Source organism: Xyrauchen texanus, chromosome 1, assembly GCF_025860055.1.
Source record: "Xyrauchen texanus isolate HMW12.3.18 chromosome 1, RBS_HiC_50CHRs, whole genome shotgun sequence".
NCBI lineage: Eukaryota > Metazoa > Chordata > Actinopteri > Cypriniformes > Catostomidae > Xyrauchen > Xyrauchen texanus.
The window spans coordinates 63,079,379-63,094,258 of NC_068276.1; the positions used below are offsets into that span (position 1 = coordinate 63,079,379).

The window sequence follows — 14,880 nt, forward strand, 5'->3', positions numbered from 1 at the left end:
TGTATAAATATCACGATTAATCGCATGTATAAATATCACGATTAATCGCATATATAAACATCAGGATTAACCGCATATATAAACGGCACGATAAATCGCATATATAAACGGCACGATTAATCGCAATATATAAATAGCACGATTAATCGCAATATATAAATAGCACGATTAATCGCATGTATAAATAGCACGATTAATCGCATGTATAAATAGCACGATTAATCGCATGTATAAATAGCACGATTAATCGCATGTATAAATAGCACGATTAATCGTATGTATACATATCACGATTAATCGCATGTATAAATATCACGATTAATCGCATGTATAAATATCACGATTAATCGCATGTATAAATAGCACGATTAATCGCATGTATAAATAGCACGATTAATCGCATGTATAAATAGCACGATTAATCGCATGTATACATATCACGATTAATCGCATGTATAAATATCACGATTAATCGCATGTATAAATATCACGATTAAGCGCATGTATAAATATCACGATTAAGCGCATGTATAAATATCACGATTAAGCGCATGTATAAATATCACGATTAACCGCATGTACAAACAGCACGATTAATCGCATGTACAAATATCACGATTAATCGCATGTATAAATGTCACGATTAAGCGGATGTATAAATATCACGATTAATCGCATGTATAAATATCACGATTAATCGCATGCATAAATATCACGATTAACCGCATGTATAAATATCACGATTAATCGCATGTATAAATATCACGATCAACCGCATGTATAAATATCACGATTAATCGCATGTATAAATATCACGATTAATTGCAACTAATTGAGTATATAAATATCACGATTAATCGCAATTAATCGCATATATAAATATCATGATTAATTGCAACTAATTGAGTATATAAATATCACGATTAATCGCATGTATAAATATCATGATTAATTGCAACTAATTGAGTATATAAATATCACGATTAATCGCATATATAAATATCATGGTTAATTGCAACTAATTGAGTATATAAATATCACGATTAATCGCATATATAAATATCATGATTAATTGCAACTAATTGAGTATATAAATATCACGATTAATCGCATATATAAATATCATGATTAATTGCAACTAATTGAGTATATAAATATCACGATTAATCGCATATATAAATCTCATGATTAATTGCAACTAATTGAGTATATAAATATCACGATTAATCGCATATATAAATATCATGATTAATTGCAATTAATCGCATATGTTAATATCATGATAATGATTAAATAATTATATTTAAAAACGTATACATAAGAAATATATTCAATACAATAATTCAGATAATTAAAATGCATTACATTATTGTGACGAGTAAAGCATTGATCAAAACCATTTTGCAATTGACCCTGTCGGTCTGTTTTAGATTTATGGTACACATGCATCCGACAGACACGTTTGGAGGGTCGCAAGCACAGCGGTTATAGGTCGCTCTTGTCAAGATAAGCGTAGTTTGAAACGTCAGATTTGTGCTGTGTCCAGCTGTTGGAACGTGTCCTCATCTTGTGCTGTCTGCTGTCAGTGTGGTTCTCCGTACAGCTGGAGTTCACTTTCATAACTTTTGTTATCAGATCAGAACAATTTATGTATTGTTTCAAATTTAATTCTGGCACGAAATGTGCTTAATTCTCATGAATATAATGTCACAATGCAAACAAAAACAAAAAGTCTTAAAATTGGCTTAATTTTCTTTTAGTGAAATAAAACATATTTTTCTTCCTTTTTTTTGTTTGGTGATAGCTGGGCATCTTCATGAGATTCACCCTTGTGCTGGTTGAGCTGCTGTGCGTTTCTATACACAGAATATTCCAGTACAACCTCCTGGTCTCTCAGCGACTCAACCGCCGGTCTCTGTATGCTAATGAGGAACTGAGTGCTAAAACACTCTCAGCGGTGTCCCAGAGTGTAAACTGACTTAACATGATGCTTTAAGTGCTTCCTCGTGTGTGTGTGTGTGTGTGTGTGTGCTCTTTACAGTCAGGGATCAGTTGTGATCATTTATATTTGTATATCTTGAGTTTGGTGTTGCGTTCGTTGGTTCAGCTGCTGAAACACACTATTGCTGAAGCAGAACAAAAGCCGCAGATGTGAAGTGTCACTCTCATATGATGCATTTTAGTTCAAAGGCTCTGTGACTTTGTTCAAAAGCATTCTGTATTAAAAGTGTTAGTTCACCCAAACAATTCAAATTCAGTCATCATTTACTCACTATCGTGCCATTTTAAACCCATTTGACTTTCTCTTTGATGTGGAGCATAAAAGGGATATTCTGAACACTCTTGAACGCCTATCTCTCTCTCTCTCTCTCTCTGTGTCTCTCTCTCTCTCTCTGTGTGTGTGTGTCTCTCTCTCTTTCTTTGGGTGTGTGTCTGTCTCTCTCTCTCAAACTTCTGAGTGTAATAAAACATTAAATAGCACGATTAATCGCATATATAAATACCATGATTAACCGCATATATAAATACATGATCAATCGCATATATAAATAGCACGATTAATCGCATGTATAGATATCACGATTAATCGCATATATAAATATCACGATTAATTGCAACTAATTGAGTATATAAATATCACGATTAATCGCATATATAAATATCACGATTAATTGCAACTAATTGAGTATATAAATATCACGATTAATCGCATATATAAATATCATGATTAATTGCAACTAATTGAGTATATAAATATCACGATTAATCGCATATATAAATATCATGATTAATTGCAACTAATTGAGTATATAAATATCACGATTAATCGCATATATAAATATCATGATTAATTGCAACTAATTGAGTATATAAATATCACGATTAATCGCATATATAAATCTCATGATTAATTGCAACTAATTGAGTATATAAATATCACGATTAATCGCATATATAAATATCATGATTAATTGCAATTAATCGCATATGTTAATATCATGATAATGATTAAATAATTATATTTAAAAACGTATACATAAGAAATATATTCAATACAATAATTCAGATAATTAAAATGCATTACATTATTGTGACGAGTAAAGCATTGATCAAAACCATTTTGCAATTGACCCTGTCGGTCTGTTTTAGATTTATGGTACACATGCATCCGACAGACACGTTTGGAGGGTCGCAAGCACAGCGGTTATAGGTCGCTCTTGTCAAGATAAGCGTAGTTTGAAACGTCAGATTTGTGCTGCGTCCAGCTGTTGGAACGTGTCCGTCTGCTGTCAGTGTGGTTCTCCGTACAGCTGGAGTTCACTTACTGCCCCCTGCTGAAAACAGCTGCTACTTCATGCTGGAGTCGCTCCGATGGGAGGAGTATTACTTTTAGCATATTATGTTTTACACGTTAAATCGACAGCTGTCAATCTATTATACATTTTAATCTATTTAATTACATTATACACCAATTAATTAATCGAATGGCATTATTTACTGAGACAGGCCCACAAATACATATCATATATTTTTTCAATTTAGTCATGAATTAATAAATGCACATTTTTTGATTGGGAAAAGTTGTCACAAGATGCTTTAAATTTGCTCCATTTATTGATTATAAGGTTTTTTTTTTTTTTTTAAATGGTAACATTTTTTAAATGTTACCATTTACCACATATAAAGTGACATCATACCCCACTAATGTTCAGTGAACTGTGTTTTTTCAATGTTTGCATGTTCTCCTGCAGCAACTGTACAGCGTTCATCTGTCGGAACAACCTGAAGACTGTACTGTACAACTCACTGACCACATCAAGGTGAACACACACACACACACAGAGGTCCGACAGTAAAGCTGCTGTTCTCTGTGGTGTGTAGTTTACTCGGAGTGCTCTGGACTGCATGGGGTCAGAGGTCGGCCATCTGCGGGCATTCCTGCAGGCAGGGGGCAGGAAGGGGTGGAGCTTTCTGTGCTGCTGAAGGACCTGAACACTTCCTGCTGTGATATACGACAATTCTGCAAGAAAATTCGCCGGAGGATGCCTGGAACGGATGCACCTGGGACACCTGCCGCAGTCACTTTCCCATCTGAGGTGTGAGTTAGCCTCCATACAAAAAATTGCTTTCTCAAACTGTTCCCAAACAAAACGTGAGACACGTGTATGAGTGTTCGATATCGATATTTTCCGAACACCACTCCAAACTTAACAGAACTTGTAGCACATGGGCCAGTGGTGTGTGATGATGTGTGTGCTTGTTTAGGTGAGTGACACACTGTTGAACTGCAGGAAGCAGTTGACATGTGTGGATGCAGTGCTGCAGGAAGTAACAGCCGCAGGTGCTCAACAGATCGCGCCGCTTGCAGAGCAAAGGGACTGGCAGCTCTGAAAGTTGAAAACAATATGTTTCAAGCAGTGGAGCAGGTACACAACTCAAAACACAACATACACACAATACGTAATGCAACATATGCACAACATAAACACAACTTGCACACAGCAACATATGCAATAGTCAATACTATGCACAACATACACATGTAACACCATACACACACAACATGTACACAACAGTATGTAACACCATACACACACAACATGTACACAACAGCACGTAACACCACACACACAACATGTACACAACAGTATGTAACACCATACACACACAACATGTACACAACAGCACGTAACGCCACACACACAACATGTACACAACAGCACGTAACACCACACACACAACATGTACACAACAGTATGTAACACCATACACACACAACATGTACACAACAGCACGTAACACCATACACACACAACATGTACACAACAGCACGTAACACCACACACACAACATGTACACAACAGTATGTGACACCATACACACACAACATGTACACAACAGTATGTGACACCATACACACACAACATGTACACAACAGTATGTGACACCATACACACACAACATGTACACAACAGTATGTAACACCATACACACACAACATGTACACAACAGTATGTAACACCATACACACACAACATGTACACAACAGCACGTAACACCACACACACAACATGTACACAACAGTATGTAACACCATACACACACAACATGTACACAACAGCACGTAACACCACACACACAACATGTACACAACAGTATGTAACACCATACACACACAACATGTACACAACAGCACGTAACACCACACACACAACATGTACACAACAGCACGTAACACCACACACACAACATGTACACAACAGTATGTAACACCATACACACACAACATGTACACAACAGCACGTAACACCACACACACAACATGTACACAACAGCACGTAACACCACACACACACAACATGTACACAACAGTATGTAACACCATACACACACAACATGTACACAACAGCACGTAACACCATACACACACAACATGTACACAACAGTATGTAACACCATACACACACAACATGTACACAACAGCACGTAACACCATACACACACAACATGTACACAACAGCACGTAACACCATACACACAACATGTACACAACAGCAAGTAACACCACACACACAACATGTACACAACAGCACGTAACACCACACACACAACATTATGTAACACCACACACACAACATGTACACAACAGCACGTAACACCACACACACAACATGTACACAACAGCACTTAACACCACACACACACAACATGTACACAACAGTATGTAACACCATACACACACAACGTGTACACAACAGCACGTAACACCATACACACACAACATGTACACAACAGTATGTAACACCACACACACAATATGTACACAACAGTATGTAACACCATACACACAACATGTACACAACAGTATGTAACACCACACACACAACATGTACACAACAGTATGTAACACCACACACACAACAGTATGTAACACCACACACACAACATGTAGTGTGTGTGTGTGTGTGTGTACATGTACACAACAGTATGTAACACCACACACAACAGTATGTAACACCACACACAACAGTATGTAACACCACACACACAACATGTACACAACAGTATGTAACACCACACACACATGTACACAACAGCACGTAACACCACACACACAACATGTACACAACAGTATGTAACACCACACACACAACATGTACACAACAGTATGTAACACCATACACACACAACATGTACACAACAGTATGTAACACCATACACACACAACATGTACACAACAGTATGTAACACCACACACACACAACATGTACACAACAGCACGTAACACCACACACACAACATGTACACAACAGTATGTAACACCACACACACACACACAACATGTACACAACAGCACGTAACACCGTACGCACACACACGTACACAACAGCACGTAACACCGTACACACACACGCATGTACACAACAGCACGTAACACCGTACGCACACACACATGTACACAACAGCACGTAACACCGTACGCACACACGCACGCATGTACACAACAGCACGTAACACCGTACGCACACACGCACGCATGTACACAACAGCACGTAACACCGTACGCACACACGCACGCATGTACACAACAGCACGTAACACCGTACGCACGCATGTCCACAACAGCACGTAACACCGTACGCACACACGCATGTACACAACAGCACGTAACACCGTACGCACACACGCATGTACACAACAGCACGTAACACCGTACGCACACACGCATGTACACAACAGCACGTAACACCGTACGCACACACGCATGTACACAACAGCACGTAACACCGTACGCACACACGCATGTACACAACAGCACGTAACACCGTACGCACACACGCATGTACACAACAGCACGTAACACCGTACGCACACACGCATGTACACAACAGCACGTAACACCGTACACACACACACACGCATGTACACAACAGCACGTAACACCGTACACACACACACACACACACGCATGTACACAACAGCACGTAACACCGTACACACACACACACGCATGTACACAACAGCACGTCACAACATGCAACAATAATATATGACTTTATAGACACATGTCTATTCTGTTTTGTGTCTCACAGTACTTGTTGACTATATTTACATACACAATGTTTATTTAATTGTTTTTTCTGTGTTTTGCTTTTGTTTTGTATTTATTCCTTATTTCACTTCTCAAATAATTTTTATATCCGTAATTTACATTTTAGTTTTTGTAAATACTTTGTTATGTGTGTGTGTGTCTCTGTCTGTGTGTGTGTGTCTCTGTCTGTGTGTGTGTGTCTCTGTCTGTGTGTGTGTGTCTCTGTTTTTGTGTGTGTGTGTGTGTGTGTGTGTGTGTGTGTGTGATTACAGGTTTACGGGTCTCATGTAATGAATCCATATGATTGTTTGCGTAAGTCGTGCAGTGCTGTCATAGCAACCATGAGCAAGATGGCAAGATGCAGGAAGGAGAGAATGACTCAGAGAAACCTCAGTGCCGGTACAAACACATGCACATGTAAATGAGGTCCACAGACTGCTATTGGTTTGATATGAAGCTCATTATAATGACTACAGACTAACTGTAAGAATTCAAGTGTGTGTGTGTGTGTGTGTGTGTGTGTGTGTGTCTCTAGCGTCCTCCAGTGGAGATCCGTTCATCAGCTGTGATGCAGAAGCTTTGGGCAATAAACTTGAAGAACGAGAAACTGTCATCAAAGAACTGAAGACATCGCTCAAAATCAAGGTCTGAAACCAGTTTCAGGTGTGCTTCAGGTTGTGGACTCTCCTCTTGTCAAACAACAGATCGAGCTTCAGCGACTCGCCATCAAACACCTCAAGGGTGAAAACTACAGACTGAAGGTCTGTCAACATGTAAACACACTTACACCTCTTTACTGTTTACACTTCAAGTCGTGCTGGTTTACTGATAGAAGAATAACAAGCACAAAACGGACAGGAAGTATGTTACACAATCCAAAAAGAGTATCATTTTAAACATGTGTTTGAGGGACTACGCTGAACACGGTCAAGATTGTAACCTTTGACCTCTGCTCACAGGCGGAGAAGACACGTCGCGTCTCAGCAGCCTGGTGCTCGTGTACCGTCAGATTTCACCACATTCCCGTCTGCTGCTTTTGTCAAGGTTTGATGAGGAACAACATGCACACTTTATCAAAATCCATTTTCAGATTGCAGTACAGGTTTTGTGGCATGCAATAAAAGCATTACTAATGCATAATAACTTAAACTTCAAATATGTAGTTATTTATTTATCCTAAAATTAGACGTGTACTGCTAAATTCATAGTATGTTTTCTTGTTTTTTAGTAAAAAACAAGCTAAACTTTATATTTGTGTAATTTAATTGCATAAAAACAAACTTATTTTCATAGATTTCTTGAATTATTTTTCTCACCCTTTTTTGTTTCCTGTTTTAAGCAATAAAATACTAAAATTTGTTGAATTGCTTCCTAAAACAATGCAAAAAAAAATGTCATTGGGGCAAGAAAAATATTATATACAAATTGTTGTTGTTGTTGTAAATCCGCTGGTACACACTGTAGTGAGGCACTTTTGGCACTTTTCCACGGCACGTTACGGTTCGACTCGACTTACTTTTCTGAGCTTGCGTTTCCACTGCAGTTTAGTGCTGCCTTAACATGGGCGGGATTATTGGCTGATCGTCATATTTACGCCGCCTCTACTGCCGTGACATCATCTTAAACACAACACAAACTGACCAAAACAATAACACGAGCGCTAGCTGTTAGCTGCTAGCTCATTGTGCTGCATAAAGCAGTTGTTGATGGTGATTTTACACAAGTGTAACAGTTAAATTGGTTGTTTTAGAAGCTTCCAGTAGCTGCTCAACTAAATAAAGTGAAGCTTTCAAGCAGAATATAGAGTTAACGTAACAAAACCTCCCATCCTCCATCATGGATCAACGTCAGTCCAGGGCTCTCTCTCCCATCGACGTGTCGGAAATCCAGTGACGCTGCTAGTGACGATTCTCTCTGACCAATCAGTGATCTGCAGGTTTTGACGTCAAATGTAGTATCGGCTCGGCTCGCTTGGAACCTCGACTGAGGTGGTACTAAAGAAAGTTCCAGGAACTATCCGCACTGGAAAAGCCCAAAGTCGAGTCGAGCTGCGGTGGAAAAGACCCATTAGAGTTTGTTTCATATATGTTAAAAATCAGTAATCCAGTGTTGATTTGCACCGATTACTCATTTCAAATATTGACGCTTTATTAGAACCAGCTAATTAAGTGCCAACCCTGCAGAACTCATCTGTATTATCATTAAATCCTCTCGGAGAAACTGAAATACAACATTTATGCGTCTCAATTGACCTGAGAACATTTAATGTGTCCGGACTTACTGCCGATACTGGGAGCAAAACATTTCCCTACATGTAAAGACGCCTTTTGCTAATATTTTCTGACTGTTTATTTTCTGATCTTCAGTATTATGATTTACATTTTGATGGATTGTTTCAAATTATGCAATGTTTAATAGTTTATGCATCAAAACAATATATATTTAAGATTTACACATTTCAATTTCAGAACAAAATTCCATCAATTTAAAATGTGTGATGTTTAACTAAATTAATTTATATATTAAATTAAAGATGATCAATTCAATTTGATGGAATTTTATGACTTTAAAATGCATTAATCTTAAAACAAATGTACAAACAAACTAGTGTGGAAACAGCAATAAAGGTGTACAACGAATGTTTGGTGTCTTTCAGTGTCTGAATCAGTTTTAATACATTTAGTATTTTAAATCTATGGTCCAAAAATGTCATGTGTGATTTCTGCACCATACGCTTCAACGTTTTGATTGTTTGGAAGTTTACACTTCAAATGGCTTATCAGGGCACGGCCCTATTCTTCTCAGGATTATTATTCTTTTCTGTACTTTTAGTGTACTTGCATGCGTGAAAACTCTTGACATTTTGCACACACATCAGATCCATTTCCATTAGGGTTGGGCAAAGTTGCAGGGGGCTCTGTAGCACCCCCTTTAAAATGGGCATGTAAGAGGGCTCTATAGCACCCCCACTTTTAGCTACAGTCACCAAAATTGTTTCATATATAAGCCAGACAACTTACATAAATACAGTTATTAGCTCCACCCAACAGGAAGTTGTCCATGTTGGATTTTTTTAATATTGCAAACTCTGAACTTTTAAATACTCATCCTAGCGAATTTATGAGAATGTTACATTTAGAAAATATTATGCAAAGATATTGAAGATCCTAAATTATGAACAGAATTTTGATATTTCGAACGGTGTTGCCATGGCGAGGCATTCAATTAATAGTGAAAAATGGGAAACAGGAAGTGTGTCATATCTTTTGTGTGCAAAGTGTAACTTATATCAAAATTGAGATGTATGTTTAGTCTTGGGGGCTAATCATATGGATGTGACTATTTGTGCCACGTTCATAGCGCCACCACCTGGCAGCAGGAAGTGTGTTTCTTACAACAGACTTTGAAATAGTCTGCTTTCATTTACCCAAATAGTTAACAAAACCAAAATTGTTAACAATAATGTCAAGACACCGCTGCTGTAAAACAGTGAAGGGATTCTTAATATGTGTGAGTGGTGGTGGTGTAGTGGGCTAAAGCACAGAACTGGTAATCAGGAGGTTGCTGGTTTGATCTCCACAGTCACCACCATTGTGTCCTTGAGTAAGACACTTAACTCCAGGTTGCTCCGGGGGGATTGTCCCTGTAATAAGTGCTCTGTAAGTCACTTTGGATAAATGTAAATGTATTTGACATGAATGTAGCTATGGTGGGTCACGGTCATGGGGTCGCCAGCTGGCAACAATAGATGTTCAAGGGTATTCCAAAACTTGCCTTAATTACATATTTCAAAGTTATTAACCATTATGTCAGAGCAGAAGTTAAACGTGGTGTCTTGTTTATGTGACCAAATGCATGTTTCCATCATGCACGTTTCCAAAAGCCACCGGGTGGAACTGGACCCATGGTGCTTGGGCTCGTCATCACTGCTTGCAGCTATATTGTATCGTTGTCTCAAGCTGGGGTTTAAGATTTACACACTCCAGCTTTAAAAAACAAAATCATACTATGTGTGAAGTTTTAAAAAATCCTTTATTTTTCCTTCACATTTGATTAAAGTGCTTCTATGTAGCGGAAACTACCGTAGCCGTCAAACATTTGACATCGATTGAGCTGTTTTTATAGAGCGAATGCAAGTACAGCTGTGAAACAGGCCCAAGACAACGGCCCAAATCAAATAAGTGCAAGTTTTTTAAACTTATCATTAAAGCGCGTTTTTAAAAGTAATCATTCAGAAAATGTGGATTGCTTCAAAATGGTTAAAATCCCATTTAAAACATGTTTCTCAGAAAAAGCCACTGTAGAAGTTGAGCATCGTCTCTTCTGTTTGTGCGTCAGTGCAGAATGACGGAGGGTTGAGCTGATCGGGGTCTTCAATCCCTTTTACTGCATTAAAATAGCTGAACACAACAGTTATTAATATTACACATTGCCTTCATATGCACATTGCAGTGATTAATCCATATTATTACTATAGAGACGCCCACCTCGTGACCACCCATCCCATCTGTGTTGTATAGTATATAACTGACACCGGGATGCAGCCAAACTCTGTCACTGTTGCCATGTATTTACCTGTGAATAAATAAAGGGCATTTACTAATATTTAATCGCCTAAAATAACAACTGTACACTCAATACTTAAAAACATGCAAGAAACAATGAGACTGAGGAAACTTTCAATGCAATTACACTAGTTACATGTCTTCAACACCGCATCACTTGATCAACGCTTGTAGTACAAACTTTTAATTTAGTTAATGATTAACATGTATGCATCGTTATTATCATCAACAAACAAACCACAATGACATTCAACAGTCGCATTAATGAGAGAGATGCACTTTAATCAAACATCATGTGACACAACAGCAACGGCGCAAGAAACAAAATATGGCAGAAAGTCTCAATTGTAGTCTTCCCGGTCAAAAATGACCGGCCCATTAAAATGTATATAAATCTCATTATGAATGTATATTTTTTGTTAAACATGATTTCTAGCATCTAGAACAGGTTTTGACCTTATTTTTGGAACTTATTGATTGTAGGCTTTATTGACCTGTCCTTATACAACAATGGTGTGTGTGTGTGTGTGTGTGTGTGTGTGTGTGTGTGTGTGTTAATGTGAACGTTCCAAAACACGTTGTCATAATATTTTCCCGATGTTCATATGGAGTCAAGAATGGTTCAAAAGTTGCCTGGGATGTCAAAGGGGGTGTGTTTATGTTTGAAGACATACGTGCTTATGTAATGATTGGACAAGCACTGTCTTTTATGTAGCCCCGCCCATTAATTGCCGAATAATGTGAACACAAGCGGTGTAACAAAGTGAAATAAAACCAATGAAATGTAAAGAAAACGGTCCATTTTGTGTGTGTGTTACCGTACGTGAACCAAGTCAAGGAATTTTATTCCAATAAATAGTTTTAACCCAATTTACAACAATTAGAATTTTTATGTTTACATTTACATAAATCTGGCGAGGTTTGTTCTTGCTAGTCTGACAAAACTGGACTAGTTTTTGTATTATTTATATTCTGCACCCCATATAATACCTGACATACGAATGGAAAGCCGCCATCTTGGTTTTATATAAAATGACAATCACGCACATCTGGGAAAACACTCCATTCCATTCTTTGGTCCGAAATGGAAACCCGTAGACCGGTTTAGTGACCTCAGACAATCTCTCTGCATGTGTTGATGAAGGAAACACCTGATTGTGTATCTACAAAAGGGACGTGACTTCACCTTGAGTCTCAGGTATGACTCCGGTCCAGGTGTTGACCAGCAGACCTTCGCCCGGCCCTGAAGAGCCGCCCAGGACCACCTGTCCCAGCAGTGAGGCATTGCGTGGAATCATTAACGGATGGAAAGCCGTTTGGAGAGGATTCTTCTGGCACGTCTTGTTCCTCATGTTGATGCTGTAAACCACACGCTGATGACAAACGATCATTAAATGCATTATTTATATTCACTGAAACATTAGAACATTACTTTCATCACATGTCACAGGGGTTCAGCGGACATGTTGAAATGCCATCTCATGTTTCTCGGGTCCATGTCTGTTTCTGGACAGTTTCTCTTCCTCTCGGGAAGATTTGGGTTTGAACACGAGCTGTGTTTGTGCTCTTAACATGAGGGTTGTGAGTTCCTCAGTGTGGTTTCACATCGTGTGTGTGTGTGTGTGTGTGTACTTTATTTTACCTCCCGAAAGAGGAACAGCATATTCAGATGGAATGATTTGTTGTCATGTTGTCCAAATTCCCTTATATGGATGCGCTGCCCAAAAGCATCATAGCGATATTTAGCAAACGACCAGTCCTGACCATCTCTAGCACTCTGTGAGAAAGAGAAAGTTTAAGTTTCAGATATTGAGTGCAACCGTTACTTTCACAGCCATGTTTGTGCTGCAAGTATTTTGCTAATTCAGTTTCTTCACAGTGAATTGGGAAATCCTTCTTTAAAGACTTGAAAGCCATGAATAAAAGCCAACCAGCTCTGAGGGGAATCACAGCATTACAAAGCATCTGAACAATTCCTGGTGAAGAACTACACTACCCATAATGCTGAGGGGGAAAATCCACCAATCAGAGCACTGCAGCAAACAAAGTGCGCCAAAAGAGCTCCGCAGCGACCATGCACGCTCTCAAACTACTGATTTATTTGGAAATATCTCAATATTTTGCAGTAAAATCGAAATATATTGTTCCTGTACTTATAAATTAACAACTTTAAATCAATAGTTTTATATTTTTCTATCATTTTTATTCAATTATGCGATTTGCAATGCTTTATGGGATTGTAGCTCTTTTGCTCATGACATTAAGCACACAGTCTTGTACGTTTGACTTTTTCCCAGGTTTAATTATTTATTTCTGCGTTAAATAAATGTTGGATTGGTTCATGGTTTACAACTCTTACATGAAGGACTTTTTGAAATCCCAATGGAAGAAATGGGCAAAAAAGTCTAATTTAAGAAACAAGACGGCTAAAAAAGTCTCGTCACTTATTACATGTATTAAAAAAAATTTGTTTATTGCAAATAGTTCATATATATATATATATATATATATATATATATATATATATACACACAAAAGTAGATGTTTACAGTTCGTTTCAGCCTTCATGACTTATTAACAAAAGAAAACAAAAGCAATGCATAAATCTCGTGTTACTCACCACACTCAAACTGCCGGACAGCAGCGGCGGAGAGTCTGTCAATACAGTTAAATATATTTAAATGCACAACATGAAAAACACTTCAGACCATAAACAAATGAACCCGACTCGATCTGGACCCAAGTATTAGTTTCCCTCTGTCTAAATCTACATTTAGTGTTTATTTATATACGCCGTTGACTAACCCGTTGAACTAACATTCGACTAATGTAAAGGCGGGATCAGATCACAAACACGCCTCTTGCTCTCGTGATATCTATGAGCGGGTCGACTCTTCTATGGGGACATTGACGTGACATTTCAGGAAGTGTTTGTTCATTTATATAAGTGCATTTTTTGAGAAGTAACATGCACGCAGCTTTAATGATCTCTTATTCTTTAACATGGAGTATTTGCACATTATAAATCAATATTTCACACCATTTAAAATTAACTAGTGAGGCAAAACGTGATTAAAATGGCACTTAATGATTTATTTATTATTATTATAAGTAGCATTCAAATGTATTTAACGTCCTGGTCATGTGACCTGATGATGTCACACCACCTGTAATATATTCACAAAATATTCCCAAACATTATTTTTAAAAAAACAACCTGAG

The 14,880-nt window shown here is 38.0% G+C and overlaps 1 protein-coding gene and 1 pseudogene across 1 annotated transcript in view; one reads left to right on the forward strand and one right to left on the reverse strand.

Annotated features, from left to right (window-relative positions):
• LOC127645763 (dynactin subunit 1-like) overlaps positions 1-10,968 on the forward strand; it is a 32,651-nt pseudogene extending 21,683 nt beyond the window's left edge.
• Positions 10,969-11,122: 154 nt separating this feature from the next.
• LOC127643403 (ependymin-like) overlaps positions 11,123-14,880 on the reverse strand; it is a 4,849-nt gene continuing 1,091 nt past the window's right edge. Inside the window, exons 2-6 of the mRNA XM_052126103.1 lie at positions 14,279-14,313; positions 13,301-13,435; positions 12,845-13,031; positions 11,581-11,668; positions 11,123-11,493 (exon numbers count right to left, since the gene is read on the reverse strand). Of these exons, the coding sequence (XP_051982063.1) occupies positions 11,379-11,493; positions 11,581-11,668; positions 12,845-13,031; positions 13,301-13,435; positions 14,279-14,313 (560 nt within the window). The 3' untranslated portion in view covers positions 11,123-11,378. The remainder of the gene's footprint in view (positions 11,494-11,580; positions 11,669-12,844; positions 13,032-13,300; positions 13,436-14,278; positions 14,314-14,880) is intronic.